Source organism: Ochlerotatus camptorhynchus, unplaced genomic scaffold, assembly GCF_037179485.1.
Source record: "Ochlerotatus camptorhynchus isolate MF236.1 unplaced genomic scaffold, CSIRO-AGI_Acam_v1.1 ptg000277l, whole genome shotgun sequence".
In the NCBI taxonomy this organism is placed as follows: Eukaryota; Metazoa; Arthropoda; class Insecta; order Diptera; family Culicidae; genus Ochlerotatus; species Ochlerotatus camptorhynchus.
In genome coordinates, this window is record NW_027040766.1 from 1,803,627 (window position 1) to 1,822,538 (window position 18,912).

General features: G+C 41.3%; 2 protein-coding genes across 3 annotated transcripts; both read left to right on the forward strand.

Annotated features, from left to right (window-relative positions):
* The first annotated feature begins 2,242 nt into the window (after positions 1-2,242).
* LOC135706402 (F-box and leucine-rich repeat protein 13-like) lies at positions 2,243-5,867 on the forward strand. Of its 2 annotated transcripts, none has more exons than XM_065228011.1 (5): positions 2,243-2,313; positions 2,383-3,591; positions 5,179-5,382; positions 5,449-5,655; positions 5,721-5,867. In XM_065228011.1, exons 1-5 carry the CDS (start codon positions 2,257-2,259, stop codon positions 5,811-5,813), a joined length of 1,770 nt encoding a protein of 589 aa, XP_065084083.1. In that variant the 5' UTR covers positions 2,243-2,256; the 3' UTR covers positions 5,814-5,867. The 2 variants fall into 2 exon arrangements, with proteins under 2 accessions (XP_065084083.1, XP_065084084.1); XM_065228012.1 differs by lacking the exons at positions 2,243-2,313; positions 2,383-3,591 and adding exons at positions 3,760-3,850; positions 3,914-5,116.
* Positions 5,868-7,006: 1,139 nt separating this feature from the next.
* LOC135706318 (F-box and leucine-rich repeat protein 13-like) lies at positions 7,007-18,608 on the forward strand. The gene is made up of 4 exons (XM_065227929.1): positions 7,007-7,155; positions 7,226-8,728; positions 18,230-18,436; positions 18,507-18,608. Exons 1-4 carry the CDS (start codon positions 7,057-7,059, stop codon positions 18,528-18,530), a joined length of 1,833 nt encoding a protein of 610 aa, XP_065084001.1. The 5' UTR covers positions 7,007-7,056; the 3' UTR covers positions 18,531-18,608.
* Positions 18,609-18,912: the final 304 nt, after the last annotated feature.

Here is an 18,912-nt window from a genome sequence, read left to right on the forward strand (position 1 = left end):
CTAATTAAGAGGAGTGGACAGTCCACAAGAGACCTCCCAAGAGACTTCCCAAGTAGTAGATGTTCCTGGTTTGGTGCATTTGGTCGGCTAATTGTTATGGCGGTGTATTCGGAGTCCGGTATAGAGGTTGATCCTGGCTCGATGCAGTGGGTCGGTTATGGTTGGTTCTTGTGAGTTAGGTCAGATGTTCTTCGGTTGTTAGCCAGCTGCTTCGGATGAAGGGTCATTGGCCAAGGCATTTCTAATGTTCGTCGGGATCCCATAAAGATCCCCAATTCCCTGGAAACCTGGGCAATCCACTAAGAGGTGCTCTACCGTCATCGTTGTGTTGCAAATATCACAGTGTTTTCGGAACGAAGTCGCACTTCCCATATTGTGGGTCGTCTGAGTATGTCCTGAGTGGAGACAAGAAAGAATCAGTTGGTCATGACGGTTTGGGGAATCTTTCACTTGGTGGTTTCCCCTTTGATTTTACGGAGGAACGGTTCCCTTTTGCTGGCCCACTCCTGGGCCTAAGCATTCCGAAGTTCGAACTTCATCCAAGTCTTGCTATCAGGTCCTGGAACGGTTTTAGTAGTGCTGGTTCAATTATGCTGATTAACAATTTATGCGCCAATATTAATTAGCTGCTAAAAACTATTTACACCTTGTTGAATACCATGTTTGTGAATGACAGACTAACCAGCATCAGTGAATCAGCACAACTATAAACCGGACAACAGGCTAGCGAAAAATAACGCCACACCATATAGACCACAAACCCTTGTACAAATGCTACTGAGCTACACATCGCCAGCAGCCGTAACTCGTACAAAGTGTTGACCTTTCACAAAACCCGATATAGAAAAGTACCCACACAACATAAAATCAGGCATAACATTTGATAACGGCACAAAAGCATTTGTAAACAAGCTTTCTAAGGCCCTTTACACACGAACCAAAGTACGCCCAAGCAAACCAACAATATCATCGGATAGGGGCAACTATCACCTTTCCGAAAGTGGTATTGGTTTGCGTTAGCGTACTTTGGTTCAAAAAGGGTTTCGCTCAAGGTGCACTCGAGAGTGCTCTCAAGCAGTTCTCAACAAAATCTTGAAAAAGCTAAAATCTGACGCGAATCTTTCCGACTTAAGTCAAACTTTGTCTATGTTTTCAACAGGAGGTAATATGAATCTTCCATAGCTATTTAGACCATTTGACTCAAGCGTCATATTTTAAAATGGCGTATGTATTTTCATGGGTACTAGGTTTGAGAGATTGATTCTCAAAAACTATTGATTGTTCCGAAATGGTGATGAGTTATAGAGGATTGATTTTAAAACGTAAAAAAATATTAAAAACTAAAAATAATTATTGAAAAACTTGATTTAATTTTTTTCTAGCAAAACGCGAAGTCAAATAGAGACTATTAAAAATCATTCTGATATGGTGTAAAATGTATTATCACATTTCGAAGAAGACCAAATTTTCATTCAATTTGCAAACATAGAGGGTACAAACAGTACGTACTGTCTCTTTCTGAGAAAACGATGTGCCGCGAAATCATTTGAGTACTGATTTCTCTATGCGCCATCTATGTTTACAAACAGAATATGGGAGACAACTCTCAGTCACCATTAATCCTGTGATAATGATAAGCTTAAACCAGCACCACTAGAGCAGTCACGCTATCTACCAGCCACCCTTTATACCTAAACCTATACCTATACCTCGGTTTATACCTCTGACAGACATGATTGTAGAAACGTTGGACTCATTTAATCTATAACCACAATCGACGAACTAGCTCAAAAGAGCACAACGTTAGTACAATTATGTCTGTCACAGGTATTATATAGAGCTATTTGGCCTCGTCTTTTACTATGTCATCATTCACAATGTATGCTTCTAATTTACCGGAAATTCAACTTACGATCTTCTAAGCCTCAAGTCATGGTCACACATCGACATTTCTATGACAAAAATTACAAACTAACAGCATCAACGATCGTACAGGAAAAATACAAACTGTGTCATCCACTAACACCATTATTCAGCATCCCTCGAGCGATCACCCAATCCTACTCCTTCCCTATGACCAACAATGATCAACTACCTACCACGTCATACAGTCGCTGGCATTGCGACTTCCTGAAATGGTTTTCACTTTGCCCACCCCTAAAAACACTATCGACTCGTCAGTACCCACCCATCAGCCGGGCCGACCTGAAGGATTAGGTAACCGACAGAGTGTTATAAGAAAAAGTGCTCCCCGAGATGAAACTGATCGAACCAGAGCCAAGCGTGCCAGACTTTGGCAATCTCCCAACCGAAGTGAGTTGTCTTATGTCAACAGGTTTTCTCTTATTTCAAACTGATCTCCCTTATACCACCGCCCATCAGCTGTTGGTTACGATCTTCAAGTACCTCTCGCCGGGGGATCGCAACGCCGCCAGCTACACCTGCTCGAAATGGTACGAAGCGTCCAAGTACCTTGGGTTTGCCCGGCAGATGGTACTGCATCTGGTGGGGGTCGAGTTCGATGACTGCAAACCACCGGTTGCAGACTTGCTGCAGAGCCCGCACGTCTTCCCTGTACTGAAGCTGACCCGCGTCAGGCTGCAGCAATCGGTGTACAGCCAATTTTGGAGGGACTTTGGCCCAGCGATCAGTGAGATCACCTTCGAAAAGTGTATGATCTGGCGGGAGCGGATCATCAAGGTGCTGAAGCATATGGACAACTTGAGGACGGCTCGCTTCATGGAATGTGATCTTCTGAGGGATGATCTATTCAAGGAATGGAAGTACATGGAGAATGGCGTGCTGGAGACTCAATTTCAGAGCATTCAGACGTTGAGTTTGGCGAAGAATAACTTCACCGAGTTGCAGTTCGGAGCGATCGTGGAAATGATGCCCAACTTGGTGGTTCTGGATTTATCCAACTGCTTCAGCTACGTTGACTCGGCGAGCAAGACACTGATGTTGAACTGCATTCTGAGGTTTGTTCGCGATAGACAGTGTACGCTGAAAGGGTTGATCTTGAATGGAATTTCGCTGGACGATCTGTTCTTGCGGGGCCTTTGTAAAGCACAGGATTTACGACTGGAAAGCTTCAGTATGATGTACCTGGAAAAGATGCCACTGAGGGATCCAGCGATCATTAACTTTCTTCGACAGCAAACGGAAATGCGAGTCTTGGATTTGTCCCAATCAACAGGAATCACGGATTTCTGTCTCGATCAAATTGTAAGGTACATGACCAAACTGAAGATTTTAGACCTGACGGGCTGCTGGAATGTGGGTGACTATGGCGTGTCACAGATCTTCCGATTGCAAAATCTAGAAAAGCTGGATCTTTCCCAGTGCCGAATTACAAAGAAAGGAATCATCAATGGATGTGCATACTGTAATAGAAAAGTTCTGAAGGAACTACACTTGGAGCTGATCAACACCCTGGACGATGACTGCGTCGTGAAGATCGGAGCAAATTTCACATACTTGACTGTATTGAACATCGGAGGGTCATCATCTTGCATGACTGATTGGTCGGCTCAGTACATCTTCTACAATCTAACCTGCCTAGAGGATGCCAACTTTGAACGAAGCACAAAGGTAATTACCAAATTTCATCGTAAGTACAAGTTGATTGAGGCAAATTTTCCTGCCCTAATAAAATCGCAGTGAAAATAGTTTCACTGCCAGTGAAGAATTCAATTTAAACCGCGGTGATCGTGAAATTCCCAACTATTTCAGAGCCGGCTGGCTAGTGAATCGGTTTGTTACTCAGTATTATCCAATCGCTTGCTTAATTCGTTATTACAAAATGAAATTCAAGTGTGTTGAACCTGACTTTTCGATGCTACCAACTGAAGTAGGTCAATTGGAAAGTTTGTTTTATATTCACTCTGTAATCTAAAAAACTTCTACAATGCAGCTTTTGGTAAAGATCTTCAAATACCTCCCGGTAGCCGATCGCAGTACTGCCAGCGTGGCCTGCTGGCACTGGTACGAAGCCTCCAAGTATCTGGGCTTTGTCCAGAAGATGTGCCTGCATTTAATAGGTGTAGAATTCGACGACTTCAAACCTCCAGTGATGGATCTCCTACAAAGTAGCTTCTGCTTTCCAGTGCTCAAGCTTACCCGCGTCAAGCTCAATGTCTACAGCAAGTTCTGGGCTAAATTTGGACCCTTCGTTCAGGAGATCACCTTCGAAAAGTGTATGATCTGGCGCGAACGGATCATTTCGGTGTTCAAGTTCATGCCAAACCTTCGGATAGCTCGGTTCGTCGAGTGTGACCTGCTGCGAGATGATTTGTTTAAAAACTGGAAATTCTTCGAGAACGGAGTCGTCAAGATCTACTTTCCAAGCATCGTACATCTCAGCCTTGCAAAAAACACTTTCAGCGAGCTGCAGTTTGACGTCATGGTTGACATGATGCCAAACTTGACCGAAGTAGACTTCTCCAACTGTTTCCGAAGTGTGGATTCTACTCGGAAGGCGCAGCTCTTAAACTGTATTCTAACGTTCATCCAGCATCGACAGAACGATTTGAAAAGCCTTAACCTTGGTGGTGTTCCAGTGGACGACATATTTCTTCGAGGCATGGTGAAAGCACGAGGACTTTTGATGAAACAGCTTACATTGACATACCTGGAGAAGATCCCGCGGAAATTACCAGCGATCATTGATCTTCTACAGCAGCAAACGGAGATTGGCGTTCTTGATCTGTCACAATCCACGGGAATCAACGATTACTGTATAGACCAAATTGTCCGAAATATGACAGGCTTAAGGATAGTAAGATTAGCCGGCTGTTGTGGAGTTTCCGACTACGGAGTAGTGCAGTTATTCAAACTTCGTAAGCTGGAAATAGTAGATCTTTCCAAGTGTCGCATTACGAAGCGGGGAATCATTGATGGGGCAACCAACAGTTCCAAGACTACTTTGAAGGAGCTTCATCTGGAGTTGTTGAGTCCTCTGGATGACGAATGTATAGTAAAAATTGGTTCAAGTTTTTCCAACCTAACGGTTTTAAACATGGGAGGGTCCGCTTCTTGCATGACTGATTGTGCTCTTCAGCACATTTTCTATAACCTTACCAATCTTGAACACCTGAATTTAGAGAGAAGTACCAAGGTTAACTATCCATTTCACCCCATTTAGAACTTCGAAGTCTAATTTTAACACTACCATTACAGTTGACGGACGCCGGATTCACCGGAATCGATCTACCGCAAAAGACGTTTGCCATCTGGGATATCGAGGAAACATTCTCCATTGATCGATTGAAGAAGCTACGCGTTCTTAAAGTTTCCGGATGCTATAAACTCACGGACTTTTCGTTGAGGTATGCCTTCCGATTTATGGAACTGAAGGAACTAAGCCTGTCCAGATGTCATCAGGTGAGTTGATGAAATGTTCTATTTTCGGAGAATGAGAAACGTGACGTACTGTATGTAATCCTGCAGATCTCCAAGCAAGGTATCGAGAAACTCGTGACCAGCTGCCCCGCTCTGGAGTATTTGGATCTTAGCGAATGTCCGAACATCAACGACTACTGTATCGAGTTGATCGCGCAGAACTTGAAACGCATAACCACGCTGAAGTTGGCCAACTGTCCGTTGATCAGCGAAGTGGCACTAAGCTATCTGTCGCAGTTCTGCAAGTACTTGAAGGTTCGGATTTCTGGTGGTCTGTGTAGTTATAAATTCATTGCAACTAATGTTTACATTCTTTACAGTACCTGTACGTGAGGGGCTGCTTCAAGCTACCACCGGATATCTCGGAACGATTGGCCAACATTACTACGCTGAGACAAGTGTACAAATCTTGAGTTCAAACAATTACCTTACCTTATGTTACTCTGTATATTTTGTCTTCTATTCGTTAATTTTAAACCCTGAATAAATCGCAATTTGTTTGTTACAACAAAGTCATTAATTATCTCGATGATACAATCCAGGTCCTCTTTTTCTTGTGCTTCACCATAGACCGATGTTATCCCAATAAGCCAATCTGCATCCAATTGTTTCCAGTTCCTGCAACTTTTCGTGACGAGCATGTGCTACTCAGGATAGTGTTTTACGGTTTTACGAACATATAATAAGCATTAGCTCAAAGCGAACAAAATGACATCTCCCGACACGAATTCACCCTTAAGGAGTAGAGTGTCGTTAATATATATAAAAAAATAACTGGTAGGGATAAGGTCTCATTTCCGTCATACTAAGCACAACCCGCACTTTACCTCTCTCTTACGATCTGGTTTGAACAAATAATGGAATATTGCTATCAAATAATTTATGTACCTTTCCATACGTAGCATTAGGTTTGATAAAGAGTTACAGATTGTTGAGATATTGATACAAATCAAGCATCGCTTCTTGGCTCCAATTCCGCCACTACACATTGAATTGCCATTGAATTTACTTAGACATACGAATGAAAGGAGAAAAATGTATTCGCTAGAAGCGCTTCTTGTGTTTTCGAGAAGAATTGATGTAAATATTCATATTATGCGTTCTTATAGACTTTCCTTTGTGGCTTTTGAACTACACTATCGTACCGAGCGTATCATTGAACCGTTCACGTCGAAATCATTGATACAAGCGATTTTTTCTGATATAACGGAAATGGGCACCTATGCCAAAGTAGTGCTCTACCCTATCTGTTGAGTGTCCGGGTAACTACAATTCATCCTACAAGTATGCAATTACAGCTACACCATTCGAACAAAAGAAAACATTGTAACTATTTCTGGCGAGCATTTCACGTGACGTGCGTCAGCTGAAAACACCAACAGTTACCACCAAACCAGGATGTTTGTATACACCAACTATCAAGGTAAAATTGGCACGCAAAGCACAAACAAAGACCCGTTTCGCAGATCTTCGTGGAACTCACTTCCCTATGCTCGGCTCCCGACCCGAATTCCACCGTCTTATTTTTACTTTCAACGTTCCTTTCGCCCAAGTTATATCATTCTGATTTTCACTGTCGCCATATCAAGACCGGTTTGCCTAGCTCTCTAAACAGTACGGTTCAGCCTAGTATCAAACGCCGCCTATACCGCCAAGATGATGGACTTCTTCATATCTAGTAATCATAACAAGGAGCCTACTCCCGAACCTCAACCTGAACCGGAAAAGCCGGGTTTCAATGATCTTCCCATGGAGGTAAGCCACCAAAGCCCTTTGTTCTACCTAAGCTGCAACGCAATTAATCATACACTTCGCGAACTTTCAGCTATTGCTCAAGATCATGAAGATGATCTCGTTGGATGATCGCATCGCTGCAGGTGAAACCTGTCGTCGCTGGTTGGAAGCCACTCACTATTACACTCCATTCAACGAGAAACTAATCTTTAGATTTTCCAACATAAACTTCTGCGATTATGAGCCTCCAATCAAGAACTTCATAGAAGGCTTCAGGATCTTTCCGCGGATCGAAGCCAGTTCGGTAACCTTCTACGGCAATAGTGACTTCTGGCCAGACTTTGGCGAATACATCTTAGAGTTAACCCTCAAAAATTGCTTAATTCGTGATACGGAGCTCACCTGGGTTCTTCAGCATGTACCAAATCTACAGAAACTTACGATTGAGTCATGTGACGAGCTCTTCCGAACGTGGCATTTCGATAAGAAATTCCGCTGCTGTGAATCACACTTCTTATTGGAGCATCTACTGGACGTATCCCTGGCGAACAACGACTTCATGGAGGAGACGCACTTCAATTGGATTATGACCATCGCCCCAAACATTATCGAGTTAGATATTTCCAACTGCTTCAAAATGGTCACGGCTCAGCGACGTGTCGCAATGGTCGACCACGTCATGCGGTTCATCAACAATAAACGCTTTCAGCTGGAATCGCTCAAGTTCAACGGTACCCTATCGATCGATGACATCTGCCTAAGCACGCTGGCAATGCTGGATGGACTGTGTCTGGAGAGTTTGAGCTTGACATTCTGCGATAAGATCCCGCCAGCGATCATCGACCTACTGAGACGACAGCCCGACCTGAAGATCACCCAAGCTCTTCAGTTTAAAGTTAACAAGACCAAGAAAACCATCAAAACTCCTGGATTCATCAGCTTCCTCACCAGTCAGCCGGACCTCGTACATCTGGATCTAACTTCTTCGTTGGGCGTCACGGACGAGATAATGGAACTGATCACCAGTTATCTACCAAAGCTGAAAACCTTAAAACTCCGCCGATGCATCCTGATCACGGACGAAGGCATCATGGACATTGTCAAGCTCGAACACTTGGAAGTTCTAGATCTGTCCAACTGTGAACGAATCTCCGACCGGGCCATGTTTCACGGAGTGATCGGGCGAAAGATGAAACAACTAAAAGAACTGTACCTTTGTGAAATGCCCAATCTAAGTGACTATTCGTTGATCCAGGTGACGCTGAATTTCGAGTTGATCCAGATTCTAGACCTCAGCAGTTCACCGAATGCGGCCACCGATGCCACCCTCCAATACATCAACTTCTATCTGCTTCATCTGAGGACGCTGATACTGTACTGTTGCACAAAGGTGACTGACGCGGGACTTACGGGCATCGATCTACCGTACAACCCATTGGAGATTTGGGACATTTCCGAATCGTTTTCCATCGATCGGCTATTCAAGCTGCGGACGCTAAATCTAACCGGATGCTACAAGATCACCGATCTAGCGCTTCAGAAGGGTTTCAATTTTGGCGAACTGAAGGAGCTGCATCTGTCGAGGTGTTCGCTGGTAAGTTGGAAACTCACGCCGCAATGGTAACGCCAATGTGATGGGGTACTTTGGAAATCATTTATTCGTTATTCATTTTGCTAAAACTCCTTGATGAACTGCATTGCTGGAAAGTTAAACGATCCTTCTGGCTAAATTGGTGATGAAGGATTTAATGGTCAATCGGCTTTACTCGCCAAAGGCTAAATCATGGTGAATTCTGTCCAGGCAAGGGTTTTTATATCGTTAAAAAGGACGTCCACCATACTTCGTTTAATACTTTTTGTCAAACTTCAACATTCATACTTAAGTTTGATTTGAAAGCTATATAATGGATTCATGAAAGCCATAGGTAGGAATGCTTAGATTGAACTGTAACTGAAGCTAAAACTATTCCTATTTTCCATAATTTTGCATTTCTTTGGACTGGACGCCATTGCCATTAGGCCATTACAGTGAAAGTCATTATACCAAAAGACAATAGTGGAGTTTTGGAAGTGAAAGATTGAGCTTAGAAATTGTTTTACGATCATTGGAATTGGAAAAAAATATTGAGATCCAGCGAGAATAGTTCTTCATTTCAGGCTAATAAGCGTTAGCTCAGGATTTTTTCAAGATTCTGGCACTATTTTTCGAGATTTCAAACTAAGCTCCACTAGTTGGAAGAAGAGGAAGAAGAATTTATTAGTAATTTTCATTTAATTCCACTACCTTATTTGTTTCTCCTTAACGGATACTCCTTTGGTTTTTTTCCGTCGATCTTGTTTTCCGTGCTGAGCACCAATGCTACCGACGTGCCAGGAAGGCAGCTCCCACACCTGGACCCTACCTATCGACCCATCAACTCATGAACCGGGGACCAACGACTTTACTTCCCATCCGAAGGAAGGCGTGATCAGAGATGTTATGCCTCAAGAACATCCCGGCGGCGCCGACTGGGATTGAACCCAGGCCTGCTGGGGTGAGAGGTAATCACGCTTACCACTACACCACCGGCGCCGTTGTTAACGGATACTCGAATGTGCAGACTTTGTCAGTGTCTTGTACTAATACTCGACAGCAGTGCTGATAAAAATCGTTTCTTCTACACTTAACTTAGCTGAACAGCGCCGTTGTTAACTGCAGCAGGAGCTTGTGTTTTGTGTAGGAATATGAATTTGAGCGGGGTTCTCTCTGGTTATACTCTTTAGTATGACGCGCTTGACATAGATGGCCCACAGCGACTTACAGCGACTCACGAAGAGCTACTGATTCCGATCAATAGCGGTGCGGCTGCTTCCTCTTTGTATGGATGCTCATGTGAGCAGCAGCTCGCTGCTTGCAGTCAGCCTTTCGTTGTGTACTGGAGATCAATCAACAATCAATACGAAACTAACGATTTTAAATTGGCTCACTACTTGACTAGCCTATTGGTCCCAAGCAAATCGATTAACGTACCCCAATCTAGTATAATTCCAGTACTACACTATGTTTGTTTTGATTTGCTATGAAAGTTTGACAGATAAAATGAGGGGTTAGTGGATTTTCCTATGTTTCGAGGGGTGAATCGATTAGCTTGGGACCGAAGATAGTACCAGAGCTGAGCCAAAAAGTTGAGCTCGTTTCTGCGGGACCTTCTGGTCTTAGAGTTACCTCTATGGAATAATGTTCAACGCCACGCGCCGAAAGCACTGATGTTGCTCCTGATGCCGATGACTGGACACCACCACACACGGTGATTGGAACTGAATCCGATCAGCGGTTGAATCACTTTTCGCAGGCAATTGGTGATAATTTTTATTATCATAGCATTTCGTGCAATTTTCAACAGTGACAATTTGAAAATGATAAAGTCTAACTTACAAGATACGTAGAAATATTTCTGATCGATTGGTGATAAAATTATTGAAATTGGTCTAGGGGCAGCTGCGTTATTAACGTTCAAAATCTTTCAAAATTTTGTTACATGTTCCATTTTCAGTTTTCACAAAGTGTACTCCCATATAGAAAACACAGACGTAGTCCTACGTCAAAATGTTTGTGGAACATTTTCCAGTTTCTTTTTTTCGCAGTTTACAGTTCATGTGAAACGAAATCGATCAGTTTACACCTCCGGTGAAGTGAAAATCTGACAGATACGCTCTTTCTCGTCAACTTTTTGCTTAGCTGCTGCTCTTTTCGCTAGCGCTTCATGCGCGAAAAAAATAAACGTAAGCGAAAACGATACGATCCACAAAATTAGATTTCGCTGGATCGCATCTGTTTACAGTTCATTATTCATTAAGTGTTCATGATTAGTAAACATTGCCCGCAGCTTGTGTCACTTTTTCTCGAGTGAGTGAACTCAAATCCACCGGTGCACTCGTCCATTCGTTGATGTATAATGAACTCATTTGTTCATTTCGCTCGTACGTAACAGCGAAAATTTTCAAAACAAACGCAATTCATCTACACTGGGTTGAAGCGCTGCGCTACTGGCGCTACTCTTTGCTTGTGATGGTAAATGACACTGCTGGACAGTACAAGATATTGAAGAAATCTGCACATTGTAGACGAAATATGCGTATCTGTAAAAGATTATCAAATAAGGTAGTGGAATTAAATGGAAATTACTAATCCTTTTCCCCTTCTATATTCAGGTATTCCACTTAGACACCGAAATTCAACAACTATATTGAAGGTTTACATTAAATTAAATTTATTTAAATTTTACTATTTATGCAATCAAAATTTGCAAGCATAGTATAATTTTTTTAGAATCGTGGAAGATTATTTTGCATTCATAGTCTACTACACTAGACGTTCACTAACTGAAAGTTTTTAAACTGTAAGTCCACTAACGACTGTGTTTTAAATGAAAGCCCAATAACTAAAAGAAGTTTCAGTTAAAGGACATTTATCGATATAGGGTAAATGTCGGCTTCGGCACACATTGACTGTTTTCGGCAACCAAAATTTAAACGATAATTTAACTATGTTTTCCCAACAACACCCTTCCCTGAATGTATCCAAACGATTCTTTAGTCTTTCAGCTTCAATCTGATTATATTTGTACGTCCGAGAAATCCTATTATGCCAGATTTTTCTTCAAATGAAGCATACGCACTACAAAATTGGGCTGATTTCGAGTTGCCGATAATAGAACAGCTGGTTAACACGCAGTTCTAATGGGACGGTTGCCGAAGAAAAAGAGACTGCCGACAATAGTCACACTCACCTGAGAAGTTTGAAGCGTTGTAAAAAAGCTTTCAAACCGTTTTGAAAAATTCTGTCGATTGGAATGGATAGAGAAGCAAGTAGCAGATGAATATAAACAAACAGACACGTCATATATGTGCGTGACGCTGAAAAAATTCTAATAGAAGTGCGGACGCTGCTTAGATTGACGAGAATACGTAAATTCCCCTATCTGTCAAGTTCATGTATTGAAAAATGTCAAGATTAACCAGATGAACATGAGGATGAACATTGATGCATTTAAAATGCATTTGACAGTTGGTTTGACACATGAAATGCATTTCAATTAGAGAATGCCGTTCGCTAAGTGAAAAGTACTCACCTATGTCAACATTTCAAAAGAGCGAAATTGCTTTTGTAAACATTGACTATATCCGCCCATTTCTCGCGAAAAAAAAGCTGAAACTTGCAAAGTAATGACACCAAGAGTGAAACCATAGAGGTAACTCTAAGACTAGAAGGTCCCGAAATAACATGCTCAACTTTTTGGCTCAGCTCCAGTGCTGTAAATTCTCAAAATCATTTGAACTTTTTTGATGAAAATGAGAAAAGTAGCTATTCGCTATCAAAGGTTATCAGTTGCTTAGTCATTTGACGAAGGCATGGATCATTCTCATTTGAGAAACGCTATATATCATTCGATTGAGTGTAACCTACACACAAACGGAGCTCTGGTCGACATTCCGGCGAAAAAGCTAAGCCAACCCGACACCAACCTGACTTCTATCAAACCCCAACCCGATGTTGATCCGACATTGAACCGACATAAACTTAAAATTGACCCGACATTAACACGACATTGGGTCGACATCGACCTTAAATTAGCCTTACATTGATCCGACATCGGGTCGACTTGTCTGTTCGGGACCATTTTGCTGGATTTCTTTCATACTCCACTGTCGTATATCAAATGATACTGAGTGACTCAATTGACAGTGACAATGAGCTTCGAATGAGAAAGGGGCTCTTCAAATTATGGTCATGTGAGAATTCGTTTACACAGAATTGATTGAATGGTTGTAGTGGTTCATCTTCAATCGAATGATATGAAAATTTACAGCACTGCTCAGCTCTGGTACTCTCTTCGGTCCCAAGCTAATCGATTCACCCCTCGAAACATAGGAAAAAACCAATAACCCCTCATTTTATCTGTCAAACTTTCATAGCGAATCAAAACAAACATTGTGTAGTACTAGAATTTTGACTAGAATGGGGTACTTTAATCGTTTGCTTGGGACCGATAGGCTAGTCAAGTAGTGAGCCAATTTAAAATCGTTAGTTTCGTATTGATTGTTGGTGAAACCAAGCCTACCTATTGAACTGTCAAACCGGCTACCTATCGTGCAAGCTTCATGAAAAGTATTGCAATAAAATATAAAATACTATCGTAGAAATGATCATAAACACGCAGTGAGCCTGGGTGTAAGTCACTCTGCCACCTTGTGTTAACACCCACAAAAACGCACTGTGACACTCTCAGGGGGTAACTTACTCTGCCACCTTGTGACTGTGCAAATTGTGTTTTTGGATGTTTCAGGGTGTTTCCATAGAGGTAACTCTAAGACCACTGGGTCCCGAAGAAAATCATTATTATTTTTGGCTCACTCAGTACCAGAACAACGGTCCCAAGCAGTCCCAAGCTATTTCACTCACCCCTGCATGTTCTGCATGAATCCACACACCCCTGATGTTATCTGTCAAACTTTCATAGCGAATCAAAACAAACATAGTGTAGTAATAGTATTTCAACTAGAATAGGGTTCGTTAATCGTTTGCTTGGGACCAATAGGCTACTAAAGTGGTGAGCCAATTTAAAATCGTTAGTTTCGTATTGATTGTTGGTGTTTCTGTGTCGAACGAGCTGTCAAAACGTCAAGCGGCAACATACAATGTTTAATGGCAACCATAATTTCCACAACGCTGAAAATGACAGATTCTCCTGCGATCTTGACGATGACGATGGGTCTGTAGCTGTTCACTCGTATGGTAAAATCCAATAAGCAAACGTCAGACTGTGCAAGAAGGAAGATTTTTCGACGGTGCCATCAACACCAATGATACGGATGGACAAACTACATTTGAAGACCCACGACTTGGTGTACCTAAACCTGGGTTTAGACAGGGCAAGTCAATTCAGTGCCAACATTTCAAAGGGGCGTAATTGCTTTTGTAAACAATGACTTTAGCCGTCAATTTCTCGCGAATGAAATCTTACCTCTCCAAAATTACAATGCTAGCTGGTAGAGGAAACATTCATCTACCTGCTGGTGTCATTATTTTTCATGAGTGAGCTTTTATTCGCGAGAAATCGACGGCTAAAGCCATTATTTACAAATGCAATTACGCCCTTTTGAAATGTTAGCACTGAATTACTCAAATCAGTTGAATTCAACTGACTTGAACGCAAATTGAACGTGTAAACCATGCCATTCAACTGAGTGATCAACTCACTTGAATTGAAAAAACTTGAACCAGGCTCAACTTTTCAAGCCAATTGAATTCAACTGAGTTGATCATTTGACTTGCCTAGTCTAAACCCAGCTTAATGGTGGAAAAGCTGTCTACGGAGTTCCACGAGCCTACGATCGGCCCTTCTGATGGAAGCTCAGTCAATTCCGGCACTTCGCATCCCGTATCAAGATTACGGTACTTTGTTTGAAGACTCCTACCACCAAATCAGGCGACTACCAGCTTACGAACTACGGCGAAGGCTGTACATCATCTTCCGAGGCGAAGAAGGTCTGGATTATGGAGGCGTTTCGCGAGAATGGCTCTTCAATCCAATCCAATGTACAGTCTGTTCGAGAGTATGCCAACAAAAACAGATACAGTCTACAAATCAGTCCTGCCAGCTACGTTAATCCAGATCACTTGCATTATTTTGACTGTATTGGCCGATTTATCGCGATGGACCTGTTCGATGCCGTTCTACAAGCGAATGTTGAACAAGAAACTAACTACCAACGAATTAACGATATATTAAATGATTGACCCGAAGTTTTACAATTCGCTCATCTGGGTGCGAGATAACGAAATCGACGAGTTCGGCTTGGAGTTGTGATTTAGGGTGGATGTTGAGGTGCAGGGGCAGATTAATCATCACGAGTTGAACGAGGAAGGCGATAAGGAACGAGTTATGGAAAAAATAAGAAGGAGTACATTTCATCAACCAATCGTTCTAAATATTTTAAAATTTGATAGGGGAAACGCTTCAATAGTTGCGGTACGTTAGAAGCGTTAGGTTCATATACACGGTTAGAAAAAAGTACCCAAAATTAAGTTCTTTTCACTCATCTCGGCACTATAGTGAAGGAACCCAAAAGTAGGTAAAGCGGCTCAAAGTAATTTTAATTTACTTGTGTGCAATTCGTATGGAATTTTCCACTGGCTTTTTAACCAAAAGTATGTTAGTTGTACCCAACAGTAGGTAAATATGATTATACTCAACGTTGGGTTCCCACACTTTACTACCCCGGTTGGGTGGTTTTGCTCCTCCGTTTTTGACAACATTAGAAGGAGAAAAGGAGACAAACTAGTCAAAAGTAGGTAAAAGTGAACTCTCCGTTGGGTACTTTTTTCTTACCGTGTAGTTCTGCATGGAGTCTCAATACACAACTATAGGAACCTAACGCTTCTAACGTACCGCAACTATAGGAGCGTTTACCCTAGGTTAGATTGGTTTGTTTGCTCATTACGCCTTTTTAATGCACCACCAACGTAGAGTGCGCCACGTGAGTTCGAGAAGAAACGTCAACCAAACCGTTTGTTTACATCAGAATAACAATTTTTCACAACGCAAATTAATGCATTTTTCATTCAACATCTTGCCAATTTCTATCGATAATTGTCTTATTGTACGATTTTCCACAGATCTGAACTGATTTGTACCTTAACTATCCACACACAAGAAATCCGGAAGATCATAACCACTAAGGCACTTTTCTAATTTTCCATATTTCGCAACAACAATATTCCTTTACACCAGCAGGATGTTTGCAAAAGCGTTATAGAATTAAATTTTTCAGCTGTCGATTAAGTTTTGGAGCATCTCAGATGAGTCAATTTATCAGGAAAAGTTAAAAAGTGTTCCGCTTCCTACACTCAAAGATAAATTAAATAAAAAAAAGCTTTAAAAGTATGCAGATTCCCGCTTCACCTTATTGAGTCCGACCCATGATTACTTCGGCAGTAGTCATGCATGATTAAAATCGAAATAATCTTTCCAGTATTAAATCTTATGCTTTTTCAATACTGATATATAGTCAAAAAAGATTAAAATTCAATCAAAATTTATTAAAATAGAATCAAAAATGATTAAAATTTATTCAAAAAAAGATAATCTACAATCTAATCAATCATGATTTAACTGGGATTAATATCAGATGCTTATTATTTAGAAAGAGAGGATTAATTTTTAATCATTCGATATGATTAAACTGAGTTTAATGTCAAATTGATTAAATTTCAAGCAAAATGGGAATAGTTCAATTTATCAGTGTATGTCTCAAACTCTCAAGGCAAAAATTTCTGTTCACAACACTCTTTTTGACGTTCTCCTATTCACCACCAGAGTCTGAATCGATCGTTAAGTTCCCATTAAAAAGGCCTTTAGAGTGGTTCAGAAAAATAAAAAAAACAGATCATACTGTCAAAGATGCATGATAAAATCAGCTCATGGATTGGGCTATTATAAACAGCACATGATGTAAACAATTTTGAAAGTGGTGAAATGGATGAAAAATTATCTTTTATGTGGTGGCAGCCAATGGTGACAAGGTGTTTGAAGTGTGTCACAGCGTGTTTTTGTGGGTGTTAACACAAGTTGGCAGCACAGGCAAACAGACATAGTACTCACAATCACATTCATCGCAAATAAGGTTTTAGCTGGGAATGTGCTCGCATTTGACATGGTGGCGCAACTGAAGCGTTAAGTAAGCTAACACATTTCGAACTTATCAGTGTCAGCTCTTGAAAATGATTAGTGGCCAAGGCTGGAGACACACCACACCTGTCGAATACAGAAAAAGTTGTTAAATATTACATCCAAACTGCTGTACATTGGTCATTCCGCTTTTGTAATATTACACTGTACGATGTTCACAGAATTTGACAACAAATCGTTTTGATGACTGTAATATTCTATCAACTATTACCATTTATTGATGTTCAATTCATCAACATGATTATCACTGATTGATACATACTATATTTGTTTGCTGTGTACACATTAAAGTAATGAGCGGGGTAGAAATGGCACTCATTAGTGATGCATTACCACGAAGGTAGGTATGAAAACTTGTTGCAAGCAAAATAAAAATCGATCTAAATAACCAAAACAAATCCATAATAAAAGTTTGAGCTTCTGTGAATATCTTCTACGGATCCGTATTTCTGCAAAGTTCAATCAAACCGACATCATTGGCTTCCATCTGTTTTGTTTTTATTCAACACAGGTGGTGTGTTGACAGATCGAGGGAAAAGCAACTAGTGGAAAAAATGCATGAACTAGGGATGCTCCGGTTGCAAACCAATGCTTGGGAATGTGCTTGCAAAATATGTTTGAAAAATTTCCTTCTAAGAATTTTGTCTGTTTGTGGTGTCAGAGTGACTTACCCCCTGAACCAACGACCAACAATCTGAGACTTCCTTTATTTCCGGAAAAAATGAGAGACATTAAAGTCATGAAGACCAGATCTTGAGTGAGGACAATACAGATAGCAATTCGTATGTAGCGATAAATCCCACTGTAATTTCTATTAAATTTGTTGTCAGAAACAAAACGCTCTCAAAACGTCGGTTTATGACAACAAATTTTATCAATACGTAGAAGCAATATGTCAGACTTGGTTGGTTGCATTTTTGCTATCTTTAAACAGCCGTTTCGCAACTCTTCGATTCGCTGTAGAGCTTGAATATGCTGTTGATTAGTCCCAAACCATAGGTTTATATAGATCGAAATCTGAAAAACCATTCGTACCCATAAAACCTACCTACAACTTTCGTACCTAGAGATATGAATGGAAAAGGTCTGTGATTTTAAGAAATACATCTGAGTAAAAGTCTCAGTGGCCGTGTACAAATTTACTATTTCAACTGTCCATGGCTTCACGACATCTGGTTTGAATCCCGCCTTGACCCTAACCTCAAACTTCACGCACCCAACCTACTCCAATTTATCCCTGGTCACAGATTCTAATAAACTCTAGTGATGATCCAGCCTACGGTTGAAAATCATCTTAATAAAGTTTAAAAAAAAATCAAAGCTAAATCTAATAACTCTATGGACGTTCCCAACCTACCGCACAGATCACGGAAGTGGGCATTGCCGAACTGGTCCGGAACAACAAATCCATCGAGTACCTGGAGCTGAGCGAGTGTCCCAACATCAACGACTACTGCATCGAGCTCATCACCGCCAACCTGAAGCGCCTGAAAACTCTCAAGGTTAACAAGTGTCCCCTGCTCACGGACGACAGTCTGTGCATTATCAGTCTGAATTGCCACTACCTAAAGGTATTTAGGTTTATTTTTCTCCCCCCATCTGTGTTTGTTCCTGAGAGGTAAAGTTTTAACCGTTTCTAAGTTCTATTCCAGCATGTTTCGATGAGTGGGTGCTTCAAACTGAACCGGATCGAGGAACGGCTCTCCCGACTGCCGTCAATCAAAGTGGTCGATACTAGGTAGAGTGGAGGACTCAATTGATTGCTTACCGTTTTGTATCGTTCACCTCTATGTTTGAATAAATCACAAAAATAAAAGTCTTGTTCTAAATTTAAACCGTGAGTACAAATCACAGTCAAAACAAATACCGCTGATGCAATGTGATCGGGCGGGCGGTGTTAGTAGCGCCTCTTTACACCGATCGAATGTATGTCAAAAGCAGGCTACGATCAAATTCTGGTTTTTCACTATCAAGATCACGTTGTCCTCGAGCACGCTCGTTTCGTTGGGTGATTTGGGCTTGTAAACAAAGTGGATACCGGTAGTGG

Excerpts from the sequence above, each read along its gene's own strand:
- LOC135706402 (XM_065228011.1), top strand. The coding sequence starts at position 2,257 with ATGAAACTGATCGAACCAGAGCCAAGCGTGCCAGACTTTGGCAATCTC. Across the intron at positions 3,592-5,178 it reads ACTTTGAACGAAGCACAAAG|TTGACGGACGCCGGATTCAC; the intron begins GTAATTACCAAA and ends CTACCATTACAG. Across the intron at positions 5,383-5,448 it reads GCCTGTCCAGATGTCATCAG|ATCTCCAAGCAAGGTATCGA; the intron begins GTGAGTTGATGA and ends GTAATCCTGCAG.
- LOC135706318 (XM_065227929.1), top strand. The coding sequence starts at position 7,057 with ATGATGGACTTCTTCATATCTAGTAATCATAACAAGGAGCCTACTCCC. Across the intron at positions 8,729-18,229 it reads ATCTGTCGAGGTGTTCGCTG|ATCACGGAAGTGGGCATTGC; the intron begins GTAAGTTGGAAA and ends CCTACCGCACAG. Across the intron at positions 18,437-18,506 it reads TGAATTGCCACTACCTAAAG|TTCTATTCCAGCATGTTTCG; the intron begins GTATTTAGGTTT and ends ACCGTTTCTAAG.